The sequence below is a fragment of the Salmo trutta genome, chromosome 8 (genome assembly GCF_901001165.1).
Source record: "Salmo trutta chromosome 8, fSalTru1.1, whole genome shotgun sequence".
NCBI lineage: Eukaryota > Metazoa > Chordata > Actinopteri > Salmoniformes > Salmonidae > Salmo > Salmo trutta.
Window position 1 is genome coordinate 40,659,532 of NC_042964.1, and position 15,967 is coordinate 40,675,498.

General features: G+C 43.6%; 1 protein-coding gene across 1 annotated transcript in view; it reads right to left on the reverse strand.

The window, feature by feature from the left end:
- The window catches only part of LOC115198947 (nuclear receptor-interacting protein 2), a 28,863-nt gene extending 16,886 nt beyond the window's left edge, over positions 1-11,977 (reverse strand). Inside the window, exon 1 of the mRNA XM_029761385.1 lies at positions 11,207-11,977. Coding sequence (XP_029617245.1) covers positions 11,207-11,362 — 156 coding nt within the window. The 5' untranslated portion in view covers positions 11,363-11,977. The remainder of the gene's footprint in view (positions 1-11,206) is intronic.
- Between the last annotated feature and the right edge of the window lie 3,990 nt (positions 11,978-15,967).

Here is a 15,967-nt window from a genome sequence, read left to right on the forward strand (position 1 = left end):
CACCAGCAAAACCAACAGCATCAATGGAAACATCCATTCTCTCTATGCCAGAGGCACATCGTTAGCTGTAAATAGCGTGTGTGCACGCTTATGTGTGTGTAGGCGCGCCTCCAATTTGTGTTTTTATCTGCACTGTGCATGTCTGTACAGTATGTAGCCTACAAAACAGTTGTTCTGCTTGTATCACACAGTTGCTGGTCTCAAATCTCACCTTTGGGGCCTCATTGTGAGTTCATTTGAGGTGTTGAAGGTTTCAGGTAATGACCACAACATCAGAGCGTATCAGAGCCAAGCCGAGCTGTCTGTCTCCTCCTGGGCTCATTTCACCCTGTGCTCCAGCTCTCCCTGTCAGCCCGTCAAAGTGATGACTGGTTAGTGCTCTCACACTGGCTCACACAATAGATCGTATCAGGCCTCTGTATACCTCTGTGGGTAGGCGTTCTATTGATCAGGGAGGAAGTACTCTCTGGAGAGGCCAGTTTTACTAAGACCTCTGTTATAGGGCTTATTGACACTGTAAACAGGCAGATATGCACTCTCTCTCTCCCTCTCATATTTAGCTCTCACACACACACACACACACACACACACACACACACACACACACACACACACGCACACAGAAGCAAGTCTGGTATGTGTGATAACCACATGAACAAGGTCAAATGAACAGGTAAACAAAAACAAGAAGCTTGTTTGCTCTGACGTTTCTAAGACATTTAGTGGGTATACTGTATATAGTGAACTCCAAAAGTATTGGGATAGTGGCTTTTTTGTTGTTGTTTTGACTCTGTACTCCAGCACTTTGAATTTGAAATGAAACAATGACTATGAGGTTAAAATACAGACTGTCATCTTTAATTTGAGGATATTTTCATCCATATCGGGTGAATTGTTTTGGAAATGACAGACCTTTTTGTACATAGTCCCCCCATTTTAGGGGACCAAAAGTATTGGGATAAATTCACTTATGTATATTAAAGTAGTCAAAAGGTTATTATTTTGTCCCATATTCCCGGCACGCAATGATTACATCAAGCTTGTGACTCTACAAACTTGTGACTCTACAAACTTGTTGGATGCATTTGCTGGTTGTTTTGGTTGCATTTCAGATTATTTTGTGCCCAATAGAAATTAATGGTAAATAATCTATTGTGTCATTTTCTAGTGACTTTTATTGTAAATAAGAATAGAATATGTTTCTAAAACCTTTCTACATTAACGTGGATAATACCATGATTACAGATAGTCCTGACTGAATCATTAATAATTATGAGTGAGAAAGTTTGACTCACAAATATCATACCACTAAGACATGCTAACAATTACAATAACAGCATTTTTTTTTGGGGGGGGGGGGGGGTTTACACAGACATGACCCTTGACCTCCTCAACACCGTCAGTAGATGAGCAGGTGTCCGTTGTGTATACAGCCTTGAGTCTGTAGTCTAGTGCATCCTCTGAAAGATACTATTACAGAGAGAAGCTGCCGGACATCACAGCACAAGCAGCCTCATTACTATGTTGTGATACAATGCCACCTCTAATAGGGTTACTTTATAGTTCTATAATAAATCATGTTATTTTACATTTCCTCCGTATGTTCGTGTTAATAGAAAACCTCATAGCCTTGGTACCTTGTATCCTATCTCTGCATATAAATGAAGTATTACATGGCCCACTCCTGTAATCACAGTATTGTATTGCACCCAGATACGAAGAGCACAAATCCCCAGAGGGTTTACTGTCCAAATACTGCGATTGTGCAATCATACCCAATAGCCTGAGGAACAGATGGAGCAAGACGGAGAGGAAGAAGGAGGATAAATGCCACGCTGGTATTTTGTCCTGTTCTTTTCTCAGTTGATTGCATTGTTCATCATTGTTTCGTATTGTGAAATGTGCAGGGCTAATTTACCATTCTCTACACAGGGCTGGAAGCTGCAGCTTGTTCTGCCTGTTTACAATATGAATAAAGATAAGAGGGGAGAATTATTGGAGGGTAGAGAGAGGGAGAGAATGAATGAGAGAGAGAGAGAAAGAGAGAATAAGAGGGATAGAGAGATCCCAGTAGATCCTGGCTATAATATTGTCCTCTCATGCACTCCCGTGTGTTTGTGTGTATGTGTGTGTATACAATGTATACACTGTGTTTATAATGGCTTTCCCCCTGCTCCACAACACTGATTGACATCTGTCTCTCAGTAACACACCCTGTCATCCTAGAGGTTACCTAGTGGTCACACTGTATTCCTCTCCCAGTCCTGTCATCCCTTTATTCCCCCCCACATCTCCTACCATTTTGCCTCCATCTCTCCCCTCCTTCACTGTTGTCTGCCAGTGCGAAGGCAAAAGTATAGTGTTGCTGTTGCTACCTCATAGTCCAACCAAGGTTTGTGGATACGGGAACTGACAGAGTGTGATGTGAGAGGTATTCAATCACTCTCAGAGGACATGGAACTTATACAAATGATTCTGTATTGTTCCAAAGCTACTAGTTTGGGCATTACACAATTCATCTGGGTACTTTAGAAGCTACCAGTCTGTATGTCACTGTCCTCCCAACCCAGCCTCAGTTCTAGCTGATCGTGTAGTTGCTAGGCTGAGCTGTGTTAGTCAGCTCTGACACAAGCTGTGAAGAAGGCCTCTCCACAGGAGCCCTCCGCAGAATAGGCTTTTCACAGTGAGCAGCTCGACATCCGCTCCGCACCACTCCACATCAATCAACAGGGCCACTTGGACCGGGCCTGAATCATAGTCACATCCTTCTGGTCCTGGAGCAAAGTGGACAGTGTTTTCGGGATTCCGTCATATCTGACAACCGTTCAAATCAAGCACCTGTGGTTCCTTTGACCTCACACTCACCTTCCCAGCTATCAACACCCACAGAGACTGGTTTATCTCGAAGTTTGCAGCCCTTTATCAAAGATGTCATTGGAAAACCAGCAGTGTACTGTGTGTCATTCTCGTTTGACCCCCACCATTCAGCCTTCTATCTTCCATCAGCGAAGTTTTCTCATTTACATTTCTCAAAGCTTGCAGGATCAGATCATTGATTCTCTAAATCCGACAATGATTAAGGGTACTTCAACACGTATTCCCCCGCTCCTTCCTGCTGTAATGAACAGCATGTGTACGGAAACACACACAGGGAGATAGATAATGAACACAGGTAAATGGCTGGCTGGCTGGCTGATGGAAGGGCTTCCCTGGGCGAACTACTAAAGGTTCATCTGGATGGAGGAGTCACAGTCTGGAGGGAGGAGTCACAGGCTGCGTCCACAAATGGCTCCCTGTTCCCTATTTTGACCAGAGCCCCATGGTATCCCAATAGGGTGTCATTCCAGACGCAGACACAGTCTGTGGTACTGCTGATTTATCTGACTTCGTCCCAGTGTGTTACTTTTTACATTTATGGAGTTTTTGTTTGGTCCTTGGGAGGAGATTTAAAAAATGAATAAATAAACATTTCTCTTTGACACTTTGACAAGCATTAATTAGTCCACAGTCGAGAGAGAGAGAGAAACAGGAGAGGCAAAGAGTTGCCTGGTTGCCTGCCTCCCCTCCCAAGGAGAAAATCCTCCTTTAAATCCCATTATTATTAATCAGTTAAAGAAAAACTCCATTACCCATACTTCCCCTCCTCAGTGCTCCTCTCTGACTGGCAAAGAGCAGAGCAGATTGAAGCTGACAGCAGTGTACCCAATGCAATTCCCCCTGCTCCATGTGAGTGAGGAGGCAGCTGGCTGTCGTAGGTTCCGATTGCCCTGCAGCTACAGCGAGGTCAGACTGTTTGAATGCAGATCCTCTGTCCACAACAAGCGGCCTGTGTGCAGCGGTCGTGAACTGCCATACAGTATGTGCCCTGGCCTTTTTTATAAAGTTCAAATGCAATTCACTGTTCTAGCGCTGCACTTTGGCGGATGTGCTTAGTCTTTTGTCTGGTTTCAGGGACAGGGATGAAAGTGGCTGTAAAATAACCCGTTTGGAGACAAAGATTATAATCATGTCTGATGTTGCGTCTGTCTGGCCTCTTTTCTAGCCATGACATCCTCAGAGACAAGATGGAGTGCTAAAGTCAGCAGTATGATTTCAGGGCTTTTGCAACAACAACAAAATAATATATTGACCAAATGCCGCGAATAAACGTTGATTATTTATTCAATTTCAGCTGTCACAGTGGACACGTTCATCACTTTTGTGCCAACCGTCAAATGGCAAAAGCATGAGTACATGTCAAACTGTCTCGTTTTGCTAAATAGCTCATACAAGGCTTTTATTTGATTTGTCACACTAAATATGGAGTTATCCCTATTGAATCCCCCTTGGGAGAAGGTAGCAGTCATACATCAGACATTATGCTATACAATGCCTTTATGGTTGTAAATGCATGCTGATGGGTGGTAGGCTTTCTTGGCTAAGTGGTTAACTTGGAATTGGCATCCCTGCTATGAATTAGGCTAATCTTTGTCTGCATCCATCAGTGTTCATGCAGATTATATTATATTGGCTGATATCATGGTTAGCCATCATTCATTTCAGCCAGCAGAGATGATGACTGGATGAGTCTTAAATAGTGATTTGTGATGTTTGGTAAACGTGTACAAAGGATGTGAAAGTTCCTGTCTCTTCCTGTCCCTCCCCTAGTTGGTCTCTAGAAATCAATTCTCTCTTCAATTAGCTGTAATTGAAGAGAGTATAACTTCCCATAGCCTTTCTGGTACTGAAAGTGTGGAGCAGAGATTGAAATTAAAACTTTATTGGCATGACATATAATATTTCTATGACTGTTGTTAACACTGTATGACACTATTGATGAATGCCAACTGTTGTCCCCCTTTAGGCTAGATGGCCATTGTTTCGTTTTTTTGAAATATTTGAATTTACTAGATACAGAAGCAAACTGACCCAGTTAGACAACCAGTCCAGTCAAACCACTAGACATGGCACAATAGGTTAAGAGGAAAAACAAACTGGGATGTTTCTAGAATATCAATCATCAATGACCTTGTCCTTTCCTGTCTGTATCCTCTCTGTCATATTCTAGCATTCCATCTAGCATCTTTTCAAGCCCTCCTCAAACACACACACACACATACACACACACACACTGTTCCTCTGTGTTCTTAATACATATTGCAGACTGCTGATTTGCTGCTGAATGTCCTGCAGTGACCTCCCTCAGAATAGGTCCACAGTGTTCCAGTTCAAACCGGTCACTATGATGCTCACTCTCTCTGTATGATGCTCACTGTCTCTTTCTCTCTCTCTCCCTCCCTTTTGTCATGGCATGTCCTCTTTCCTCTTGTCTTCTCTCACTCTCTCTGAGAGATTAGAGCCTAATTGCCGTGTGGGCTAATTATCTGACTGCAACAGGCTCCTCTCTCTGTCATGGCTGAAGTCACATGACTCTGCTAATGCCTGCTTTCCCATTCGGATCAAGGTGTCCAGCCGCTGGCTTCCTGTCATACAAACCATCAGGGTGTAGCCAGCGACACATCTGCTCTCTCTCTCTCATCTCACTCTCTTTCTACTCTCGATCTCTCCCGCTGCCATCCCCTCGGTCTCTGCGCCGGTCTGTTTCACCCAGGTATTTTTAGCCGGCTGTCTGTCTGCGGAGCGCGGACCAGCTCTGGGTGAACCAACGCTGCCGCCCATCAAAGCTTCTGACAACTGGGAGAGAGAGTGGTTGAGAGAGAGCAGGGAGGGTGAGAGAGTGCAGAGAAGAGGGAGAGAAACAGATGGAGTGTGGAGAGAGGGTGGAGGGATAGAGAGAAGGGGCCTCACCTCCGCTCTGGTCAGCCAGGCTAATTGGCTCAGTGTTGGGTTCTAATGGTAATCACTAGAACCTTCCTGAGATGTCTCCTGAATAATTTCGCCATGGCCCTCCACAGTCAGAGATAGGGCACTTTTCTCAAACTTCTTAGTGAAATGTCAAGGGATCACATTGTGTGAGTGAAGGTGCCATGTCGCCATCTGGGAGAGAACTCGGTCTAATGTTGTCATCCTTGGATGTTATAAACAATTTAATGAGATAATTACCACCAATTAAAACCAAGCCCAGACACTTCCACTTGATGTGGAGAAGGAAATGCCCTGCTGGGTTTGTTTGCCTGGTGGTGTAATGCACTCCTCTGAGCTTCATACTGCAGTGAGGTGATGAGAAGGGAAGGTGCTCTACATTCTGCTCCACACTGGAGCATGCGGACGCTGCAGCCCGGCTCTGACCTGACAGAGACACCTGGAGCCTCCCAATTAGACAAGCCTCACTGGGTCTGTCAGGAGAGAGGATACACAGATACACTCACACGCATTTCTTTCACACACACAAAGTTAAAAAGAGTGGGAGGCAGAGCAGATGGAGGGATGTAACTGAGAAGTGGCGAGAGGGATGCTGCTTCCTCTCTTCCTCACCCTCACTGTTTTTCTAGTACTCATGGCTTTCTGATATCAGGGGCGAAAATCTGATATCAACTTTGGAGGGGACAATTGCATTACATTTTCTCAAGAGCAATTCCTGAGGGGGACACCAAAAGTAGTGCTGTAACACATAGCCTACATTGTGATATGGTAAATGTATATTGAGGAACCAAAGAAATAAGGTGTTTGCCGTACTCCTAACTACCGGTACCCAAAACTACACAACTAATCACAACAGCAATACCATTGCCTTTAACAAATCTTAGTTCAGTCACCAGTTTAAGTTGAGAGTGGGGGTATCCATGGCATTTTCCAATTATGTTCCTATTTTACAAGTAAAAATAATTGAGAACCTTTCATAATGTTGCCAAACAAAGACTCAACAAACTTACCTGAGACTCCTTGTCTCTGCCAGTCTGTCCCTACATATCTGTCCCCAACTCTGCTGTCTGTGTGCCATCTGTTGCCTGCTCTGCCTAATGACATCATTGTGAAACATTTCCATTAGAATTTCATTTCTTTCTTATGAACATTTTATCAACTAGTCTTTGAGATATTAGGCTACTAGGGTTCTTACTTTGCATTTTGGTGTACTGAAAAATACTCTGATGTCCGTCTTTTTTCTGCCATTTTTCTGCCATTTTTCTACCTGGCTGGCTACACACACACAGTATGTAGGTTATTTACAGTAGGAGATGGGCTTCTATCATCTTATCTTCTATCATTCTATATGGGCTTCGATCTAAAAGGTAGCTAGCAAATGTGAAACGGATTGCAGTGACAAGAGTTGACAGCTGTATGAGTTCACCATTTACACAACATATGCTGCAACCTTTTGTAATTTTAATCGTTTGTTTCATATTGGCTGGCTTCTAACAATAGCTGAATTTGCAAAGCTAGCGAGCACCAATTCAGTGGTGTTTGCTATAATCTTTGCTACCCGGGTTAAATAAAGGTGAAATAAAATATATACATAAAAGTTCCCTTGTGACAATTTAGCTTTTGCAACGAGACCATTAAATATATTTAAAACAATGGTAGAAGAGAGTGTAGTTCTGTTCAGTTTATCGCTAACCTTATCACAGGGACTTTGAAGCACTAACTTACATGCATGCTGATCTTGGAATAAATTGACGATAGCAAAGATTCCATCTTTGACGACGCCACATAAATGGAATAGCTACTAGCTAGCTTAATAGTTAATATTTGCGCGCTAGCTCTGCATATTCAGCTAGTGTGTGTGCGCGATTGACTGGATTAACCTCATGTCAGTTACGTGCATTGAGTGCCTTTCAGACAGTAGATACGACCTCTACGTTACCTAGCAAGCTAAGGAACTGGCAGTGGATCAAACCATTGTGAGGCAAAGGGTGGGGGGTCACAATCTTTTGAAACTTAAAAACGCGCTATTAAGTGTCTATAATCAGCACAATTGCTTTCATTGCGTATTATTAATATTATTTAAATTACATAGTTATGTTTCAGTGATATATTGGGGGAGACAAATCATATTTTTCCCAGGATGGGGGGGTCGTGTCCCCCCCGTGTCCCCCGGGATTTCCGCCCCTGTCTGATATAAATAACACTTGTGCTAAAAGGGGCCACAGTCTACCACGTCCCCTCTTTTCCCCAACCTTCTCCACTCTTCCTTTCCCTCGCTCTTGCGATTGAATGGTGGGTTGTCTTTGCCCTTTTCATGATCACTGCTCCCTGGCTCTGACCGAGGGAGGGAGGGAGGGAGGGAGGGAGGGAGGGAGGGCGGGAGGGAGAGAGAGACCAAACACATTCATTCTTATATAACTGGCCCTTTACTGTTAAATGATGTTCTGGCTCAGTTGAAGTGGAGTAGCAAACCAGGCTACATCTAAAGAAGCGCTGCGTGGTTCAATGTGTGTTTTTACACCAGGAATAGTTCTATTTTAATGACTTGAGAATGATAATGAGGACAAATGGCTTCATCATTCCTTAATAGGGGAAGGAACCCATGAGACTGATAATAAAGCATTCTTGAGATATGAACACTATTTCAGAATGACAGACAGACACACACATATGTGGGCGGCAGGTAGCCTAGTGGTTAGAGCGTCGGATCAGTAACCGAAAGGTTGCTAGATCGAATCCCCGAGCTGACAAGGTTAAAATCTGTCGCTCTGCCCCTGAACAAGGCAGTTAACCCACTGTTCCTAGACCGTCATTGTAAATAAGAATTTGTTCTTAACTGACTTGCAAAGTTAAATAAAGGTTAAATAAATACAAAATATACACACATACTGTCTGTCTATTCAGCTGTGAGGTGACATCCCTACTCTGTTGGTGCCTATCAGCTGGCTTCTGGTTTATCTCAGAGTATCCCCACACACCTTAGGGAAACTCCTGCTGCTTTTCTACAATTCACTTTAGCCATGTCTCCACTTGGAGCGTGATTGCTTTTGACAGTCAGTACGGAGAGCGAGGCACGGCGGGAGAGCTGTAACAATGGCTGCCTCTCTGGCGTTCTGGCGTTCTGCCGTTCAGGCTCCAAGGCCATTACAATGTGATGCAGGGCTGTGAGATGACATGCAAATCATTCTGTAACCCCTGTGGCCTGTTTCCTCCATCGAATGGGGTTTCTAGCAAATGAGGTATGAATCAGAGTGAGTTCTTTTCTCTTTCCGATGAGCAGATAATTGGTATTAGCATAAGAGGGATTTATCCCAGTAGGGTCGTTGAATTAAATGCTGCCGTTCAGCAGATGGGGTCTGCATTTTGGTGATGCAGAAAAGATTCAGCTCTGACTGCATTATATCGTGACAAAGTGGCATAAAGTAATACATGTGGCTGGAAATATACTTAAGAGCCTAAGTGTGTCAGTGGCATCATCCTCTCTTCTTGTCACCATTGTAATCAAATACTCCCCTGAGTATTGCTTGCTTGTATTCAGAATAACGGAGACACTCGTTTACAAGTCAGACACCATGGGTAAATCCCAAATGGCACCTGATTTCCTACTGTATATAGTGCACTACTTTTGACCAGAGCATTATGTGTATAGGGCATAGGGTTCCATTTAGGATACAGAGGATGGTTACCTCCAGGTTCTCTCCCTGCATAGGGATTTCATATTTTCTCAGAGTGTGAATAGAATCCACAGCACCAGACAGGCTCCAACTAATATTTAATTTTGCTCTAAATAACAGCTTGTTGTCCTCCCACAATGCTCGTGTGGAGAGAATTCAACTCTGAGAGCGAAGGGAAATAGATTTAGATGTAACGTGAGAGGGTTGAGAGAGATGGAAGTTGGTCATGGAGATGCCGCTGCCTTCTGCAAAAGCTGGCTTTAAATACACAGTGTAGTCACACACAGACACACACACACACACACTGACACACACACAGTGTAAACACACACACATAGTGTAAACACACACACACATAGTGTAAACACACACACACAGACAGTGTAAAAACACACACACACACACACAGCACACTTCTGATGCTCTCCGCTCCAGTCATTCTGGAGATTCTTGTAGTGCGTTCTGGGAATTTGGGAGGCAGCCATCTAATCAAGACTGTGTCAGGAGTTGACAGTGGGGCAATGAAGCCATTATCACAGGAAGCCCTTGTGTCCATAGAGGAGGACTGGGAGAGAGAGGACTGATTGAGCAGGAAGTGGGAGGATGTTGGGGGACGGGCAGACACTTCATAACAGGGACTGTCGCTCTGTCTTACAGTGTGTTCTGTCACTGTGCCATGCATTGATTAGATGAATGTGGCTGCGTGGGTGGCTGCATGGGTAGCTGCGTGGGTGTGCGCCTGCATCTTAATCTAACTTGCCCAGCTCTGTTTGTTCTGTCCCTCTGGCCTCATAGCTAGTGTACTGATGGAAGCAGACTTGTGAGGACAACACTGTGTCTCTGAGGCTCCATGTTCTCTAACAGGGTTTGACAGGCAGTCCTCTCATCTACTGTACTGAGTCTTTCATCTTCTATGCGGTTACATGGCCTACCATCTTTTCTAGACATCTCGTTAGATAATGGAAATTGCAGTTGATGTTGCATCGATAACAGGGAATGGTAGATCCATGATAAGGATACCACAGGTTTGATAGAAAAGCAGTATGGTGTTGATATTCAACTATTTTTGATGACAACATCAAGAGAACAGAGCAATACCATAGTCAATCAAAGGTCCACCTCATTAGTCATAGACTTAGTACATTTACTTTACACCGCATTTTAAACCTAGTAAATCATTCAGTTATATTGAGCCAACCGTTTACCCCAGTGTTGTAAAAATACTGTGACAATATTCATATCTTTCAACTTGTCTCCCAACGGTCCCCAAAGCACCAGCAATGCCAAGCAGCTGGTGGCAAACCGAGTACAGCCTCTTCAACTAACTATCCAAATAAGCTAATTTCAACATCTTCTATGTGCCAAGTCTCATCCAAAATGCATTTAGCCACCATTAGCCACCATTTAGCCACCATTAGCCACCACCACTAAGAGTCAAAGTGACACAATAAAAGCAATAGAGTGTGATCTGACTTTCAGACAGCCACTGACCAGTGTCGTATTCATTAGGTAGCAAACAGAAGAAAAAAGACTGTAACAGGGAGGGACTATCTGAATTTGTTCAATAAGAGCAGGGCACACTGTAGTAAAATATTCTACAACAGAAAACAGACATTTTCCCTTGCAAAACATTTTGCTACGGTGTGCCTTAATGGATACAACTCATGTAAGTGACAGTACCACCAGTAACAGAATAAGAATAGTCCAATGGGACATTGACAGCCACTCACCAGATCTTTGGAGGTGCCCAGTCTCTTGAGCCCATCCAGAGGCAGCAGGTCGGCTGAGTCTTTGTGTGTGAACTGGGTGGCCTGCTTCAGACGCCTCTGCTGGCCCAGGATGGCTTTATCCCGGATAGCCAGATCGCCCTTCTTCGACTCACTCATGGTCAGTCAGTCAACCAGTCAGTCAACCAGCTAGTCAGTGCAGTACAGCTAGCTAGAGTGTAGAGCAGAGCTGCTCAGTTCAGCGTACCTCTGTCTGATGTAGCCTGGTTTGGAACAGCAGTAGCAGCAGAAGCAGCACAGAAGGGTTTGAGTGTTTAAGGCAGAGCAGCACAGCCCAGTGCCCTGTACTGTAAAGTCTCTCCTTTTCACTTCCAAGAGCTAGATCGCAGAGAGGAGATGACACTGTTGATTGCTCCTGTTTTAGTTGGTCTCTTCCAGAACAAACGTCTTCCCTCGCCTTTACTGTGATCGTCTTCAAACTGTTCCACCTTCAAAATGTGACCTCCCTCTCCGTGAGGGTGAGGTTGTTTTGAGGTGCTAGTCCTTGGCATCTATTTGTGTTCTGTGTTGCTGTCAGTGTCCAGAAATGATTAGTGTGCTGATGATCCTGTTACGTAGACATGTCTCTCTTCACGCTGGGCTGTGTGTGTGTGTCCCTTCCTCTGTCAGTGCAGTCTGTCCTTGCAGCGCTGCAGGAGCAAACTGTGCCACTCTCTTTCTCTGCTCTTTCTCTGTCTCTCTCTCTATCTCTCTCTGCTCTCTCCCCCACTCTCTCTCTCTGCTCTCTCTCCTCTTTCTCCTCTCTCTCTGCTCTCTCTGCTCTCTCTCTCTGCTCTCTCTCTCTCTCTGCTTTCTCTGTGCTCTCTCTCTCCTCTCTCTCTGCTCTCTCTCTCTGCTCACTCGTTCTCCTCTCTTTCTGTCTCCTCTCTCTCCTCTCTCTCTCTCTCTCTCTCTCTCTCTCTCTCTCTCTCTGTGACTGTCTCTTCCTCTCTCATTGCTGCTCTCTAGAGGAGTACATACCCACCCCTCAAGCCCTCTTTCCATCACACACTCTGACACACACACACACACACACACACACACACACACACATCTCGCCTAGTTTCAAAACACAACACCCACATGTTCTCGGTTAATGCCGCGTAGTGGGGGGGAACACAAAGAAGTAGAAAAGCAACCAGCTGCCTTCTTATTACCTCCCTACCCTCTACACACAGAGCTTATTACCTCCCTACCCTCCACACACAGAGCTTATTACCTCCCTACCCTCCACACACAGAGCTTATTACCTCCCTACCCTCCACACACAGAGCTTATTACCTCCCTACCCTCCACACACAGAGCTTATTACCTCCCTACCCTCCACACACAGAGCTTATTACCTCCCTACCCTCCACACACAGAGCTTATTACCTCCCTACCCTCCACACACAGAGCTTATTACCTCCCTACCCTCCACACACAGAGCTTATTACCTCCCTACCCTCCACACACAGAGCTGGAATACCTTTCTGCCCTGGCTGACATACTGAACATGCTGATTCATGCTGCTATAGAACATCCGAGATGTAACATGTCATAATGCAGTCGACCAATAGAGATTCTAACTCCTGTACAGTAGTAGTTCTATGTGATGGATAACACATTGAGGGATCCACTCCGTCAGCTATATGTGTATTTAGCTGAGTTCTAACCAGTTGTCATTTAGTTCCCCTGGGTTTTCAGTGGTTCCGGCACCTATGCTACGATTGTGTCTATGATTGGTGTCTGTGATTGGTGTGTGTGATTGGTGTGTGTGATTGGTGTGTGTGATTGATGTGTGTGATTGGTGTGGTTGCTCCAGCATTGATCTCCACTCAATCAAGCTCCATGAATAAATGAACAGGCTCCAGCATGAGATTCACAAACCCCTTCAGTTCAGACCCCCCTCATTTATATATATATAACCTCATCTATATATAATTATCAAAAGGGAAGAAGTCAATCCCTCATTGAGCATCGGCGTAATAGAACCTTGATGTGTCAGTAAAATGGTAATATATATTTTGCAACTCATTGCTTTTGACCTTGGGCTAAGCAGGTTGTCATAAACAACATTTATCTGGTTCAGCAAGAATGCATGTAGCCTACTCAATACATGTAAATGTACTCAACATTTACATGTCAAACAGAGTATAATGTCCTTAAAATGTCCCCCTGCACAGAATATTGTTTTCACATATCCAATTAACCTGTTTACCGGTTTTTATTTATGGGACTGTTGGACTTCCCAAGGTGATTGATTGGAAATGGACTGTATTGAAAATCTAAATAGTCAGACAGGGATATACTGCCACCTTCTGGTGATATTTTTATTTGACCCTGGTGGATTGTTACATGGGTTTTTGTCGAAGATGTGCACGCTCACACACTGCAATTTGCGGTTTTATTTTAGCCTTGGCGCCAGTCTGTTTTGCTCTCTTGCCATCTCCTTATGGAATTGTCTAAAATGCCAAAAGCACAAGCAAATCTGAGACCAGGCTAGTTTGTTTATGTAGTTTAAGAGAAATGTAATCTAAATGGATGTGTTTGGTGGGGGTTGCAAAGTGCTTTTAGCATTGATTTGCAGCTGTGTAGAATAGTAAACATAGTTGCACAAATGTTGTAGATTAAAATCTCAAAGGAAGCAGACAAATTCCAGATGTTTTAATGGCCACTATTTTAGAAGTCTACTAATGTGCAGGGCCATTCCATTAGAATTCAGAATGATTTCCAAATGACTGTTTCCATAGAGACATTACAAACAAAGAGTGTAGATAAATATTGTTTTAATTCAAATAAGCAAAGTGTTGATTCACTGCAAGACATGGAGGTGGTTCAGCCCTATGCAGAGAAATATATTATGAGGCTGACATTCTATGCAGAAGACGATCCTGCTTTAATTTTAGGTTCATATTTTTTGGGAATGTAAATTGTGAAATAGCCACCAATTTATTATTTTTTTGTCAGAGTTATTTCAAACAATTTCGTAGTTCCATTCTTTGTTTCATGATTGGGGAGATGATAAGATAATTATCTAATAAAGGTAAATGAATCAATAAACCATGATGAATTATTAGTCATACAGCATGGTTAATGAATAATCAATGTAATGATCAATGTAGGGATCGATTGGTCTGATTAGTTCCGGAAAGTACAGGAACCACTGGAGAGGGAAAGAAATGTGTGTATGCAATTAGTATAGAGAGCTACAGAAGCAGATGGTCAAGGGAGTAAAACTTCAAAGAGTTCCTAACCTTGAAGGAAAGGAACAGGCTGAGCCAGAAGGTGATAAACAGCGTGAGAAGTCAATAGGGGTTGCAGGTCACCAACAGATTGTGTGTAAAGGCATGTGCGTAAGTAAGCAAGAACTATATAATGACTGTTTTGTTATCCTGACGCCAGAACGTTCTCATGAATAAAGCTACAAAAACCTTTTGCAGAAAGCTGAGTCCTTGCCTAGTTATTTTAACCCATTGTCTTGGGCATTAGTCAAGGCGAATTGATTATTGATTATTATCATCAAGATATAAAATTCCTTTAACAATTGGTCCTTCGACCGGGATCTCAAAAACTGCCGCTGTCGTTCCAAGGAGACACCGAAACCGTGCACGGGCGGATGAAAAATCCGTAAATCAAAGACCTGGCCCTTTACTGTGGGTTCTTTACAGGCCAGTGGGAAACTGGTACGCGACAGAGGTGGTGACGAGATTCAACGAACATTGAAAAACTCAGCTGCAAATAACAAGGTTAGTAAGCTTTATTCATTGTTTTGGGGAATAGCACCTGCATGATTACATTAAATAAGGAATGAGAAATACACCTGTGTGTCTGCGTTGCATGATGAATGATACACCTGTAGGTCTGCATTACATTATGAAATGAGGAATACACCGGTATGTCTGCGTTGCATGATGAGTGATACACCTGTAGGTCTGCATTACATGATGAAATGAGGAATACACCGGTATGTCTGCATTGCATGATGGAATAAGGGACACAATTGGGTGTTGGCATTAAATGAGGAAACGATTGATGTGAGAGTGAAAGGCAAAAGCGATTGATGTGAGAGTGAAAGGCGGGAGCAAGTAGAGGATTTTAATGTACTCTGGGTGTTAGACGCTGGAACTATCCGGAAGGGAGTTTGTATCTGGTGACCTGTCTTTATAAGTTTGTGTGGAGAAAAATGTTTTAAAGGGAACCAAGTATTCTGTGCAAATGGAAGATAGGAATCGGGTATAATTTCAAACAGGAGGAGGAGGGGTCCGAAATGACTCCATGGTATCTGTGGCCACTACCAATATAAACTAGCTAAATGTTGAGTACCTAAAACGTAAAATTGGTGGAAAGACATTGGCCGGAAACGTAAATTGGAAGGCGAAATATAGTAATATAATTATGAGGGAGGAGGTCAGAGACATGATTACATTGATATAGGTCGCCTGTCTAAATACGTCTAGGAGGGGATGGTCAGATCTTCCGGAGGCGCAACCTAGGTCTGATTATCCATGGGAGAAGGGAAACCTAATATGGCGGAGTGAGATACAGATATTATTGTCAATTACATGAAGCAACAGATAAATAGGCTGTTAACTAGGGCTTTACGACCCCTGGAAAATAGTTTATAGTTGCATACGTATGCGACCTAATGTCCGATCAAAAGTCAACGCTATAGATAAAGTTTCAAGAAAGAGATACACATAGATTGTACAACACATAGACACATTGGGAAGTTTCCACAGGGGT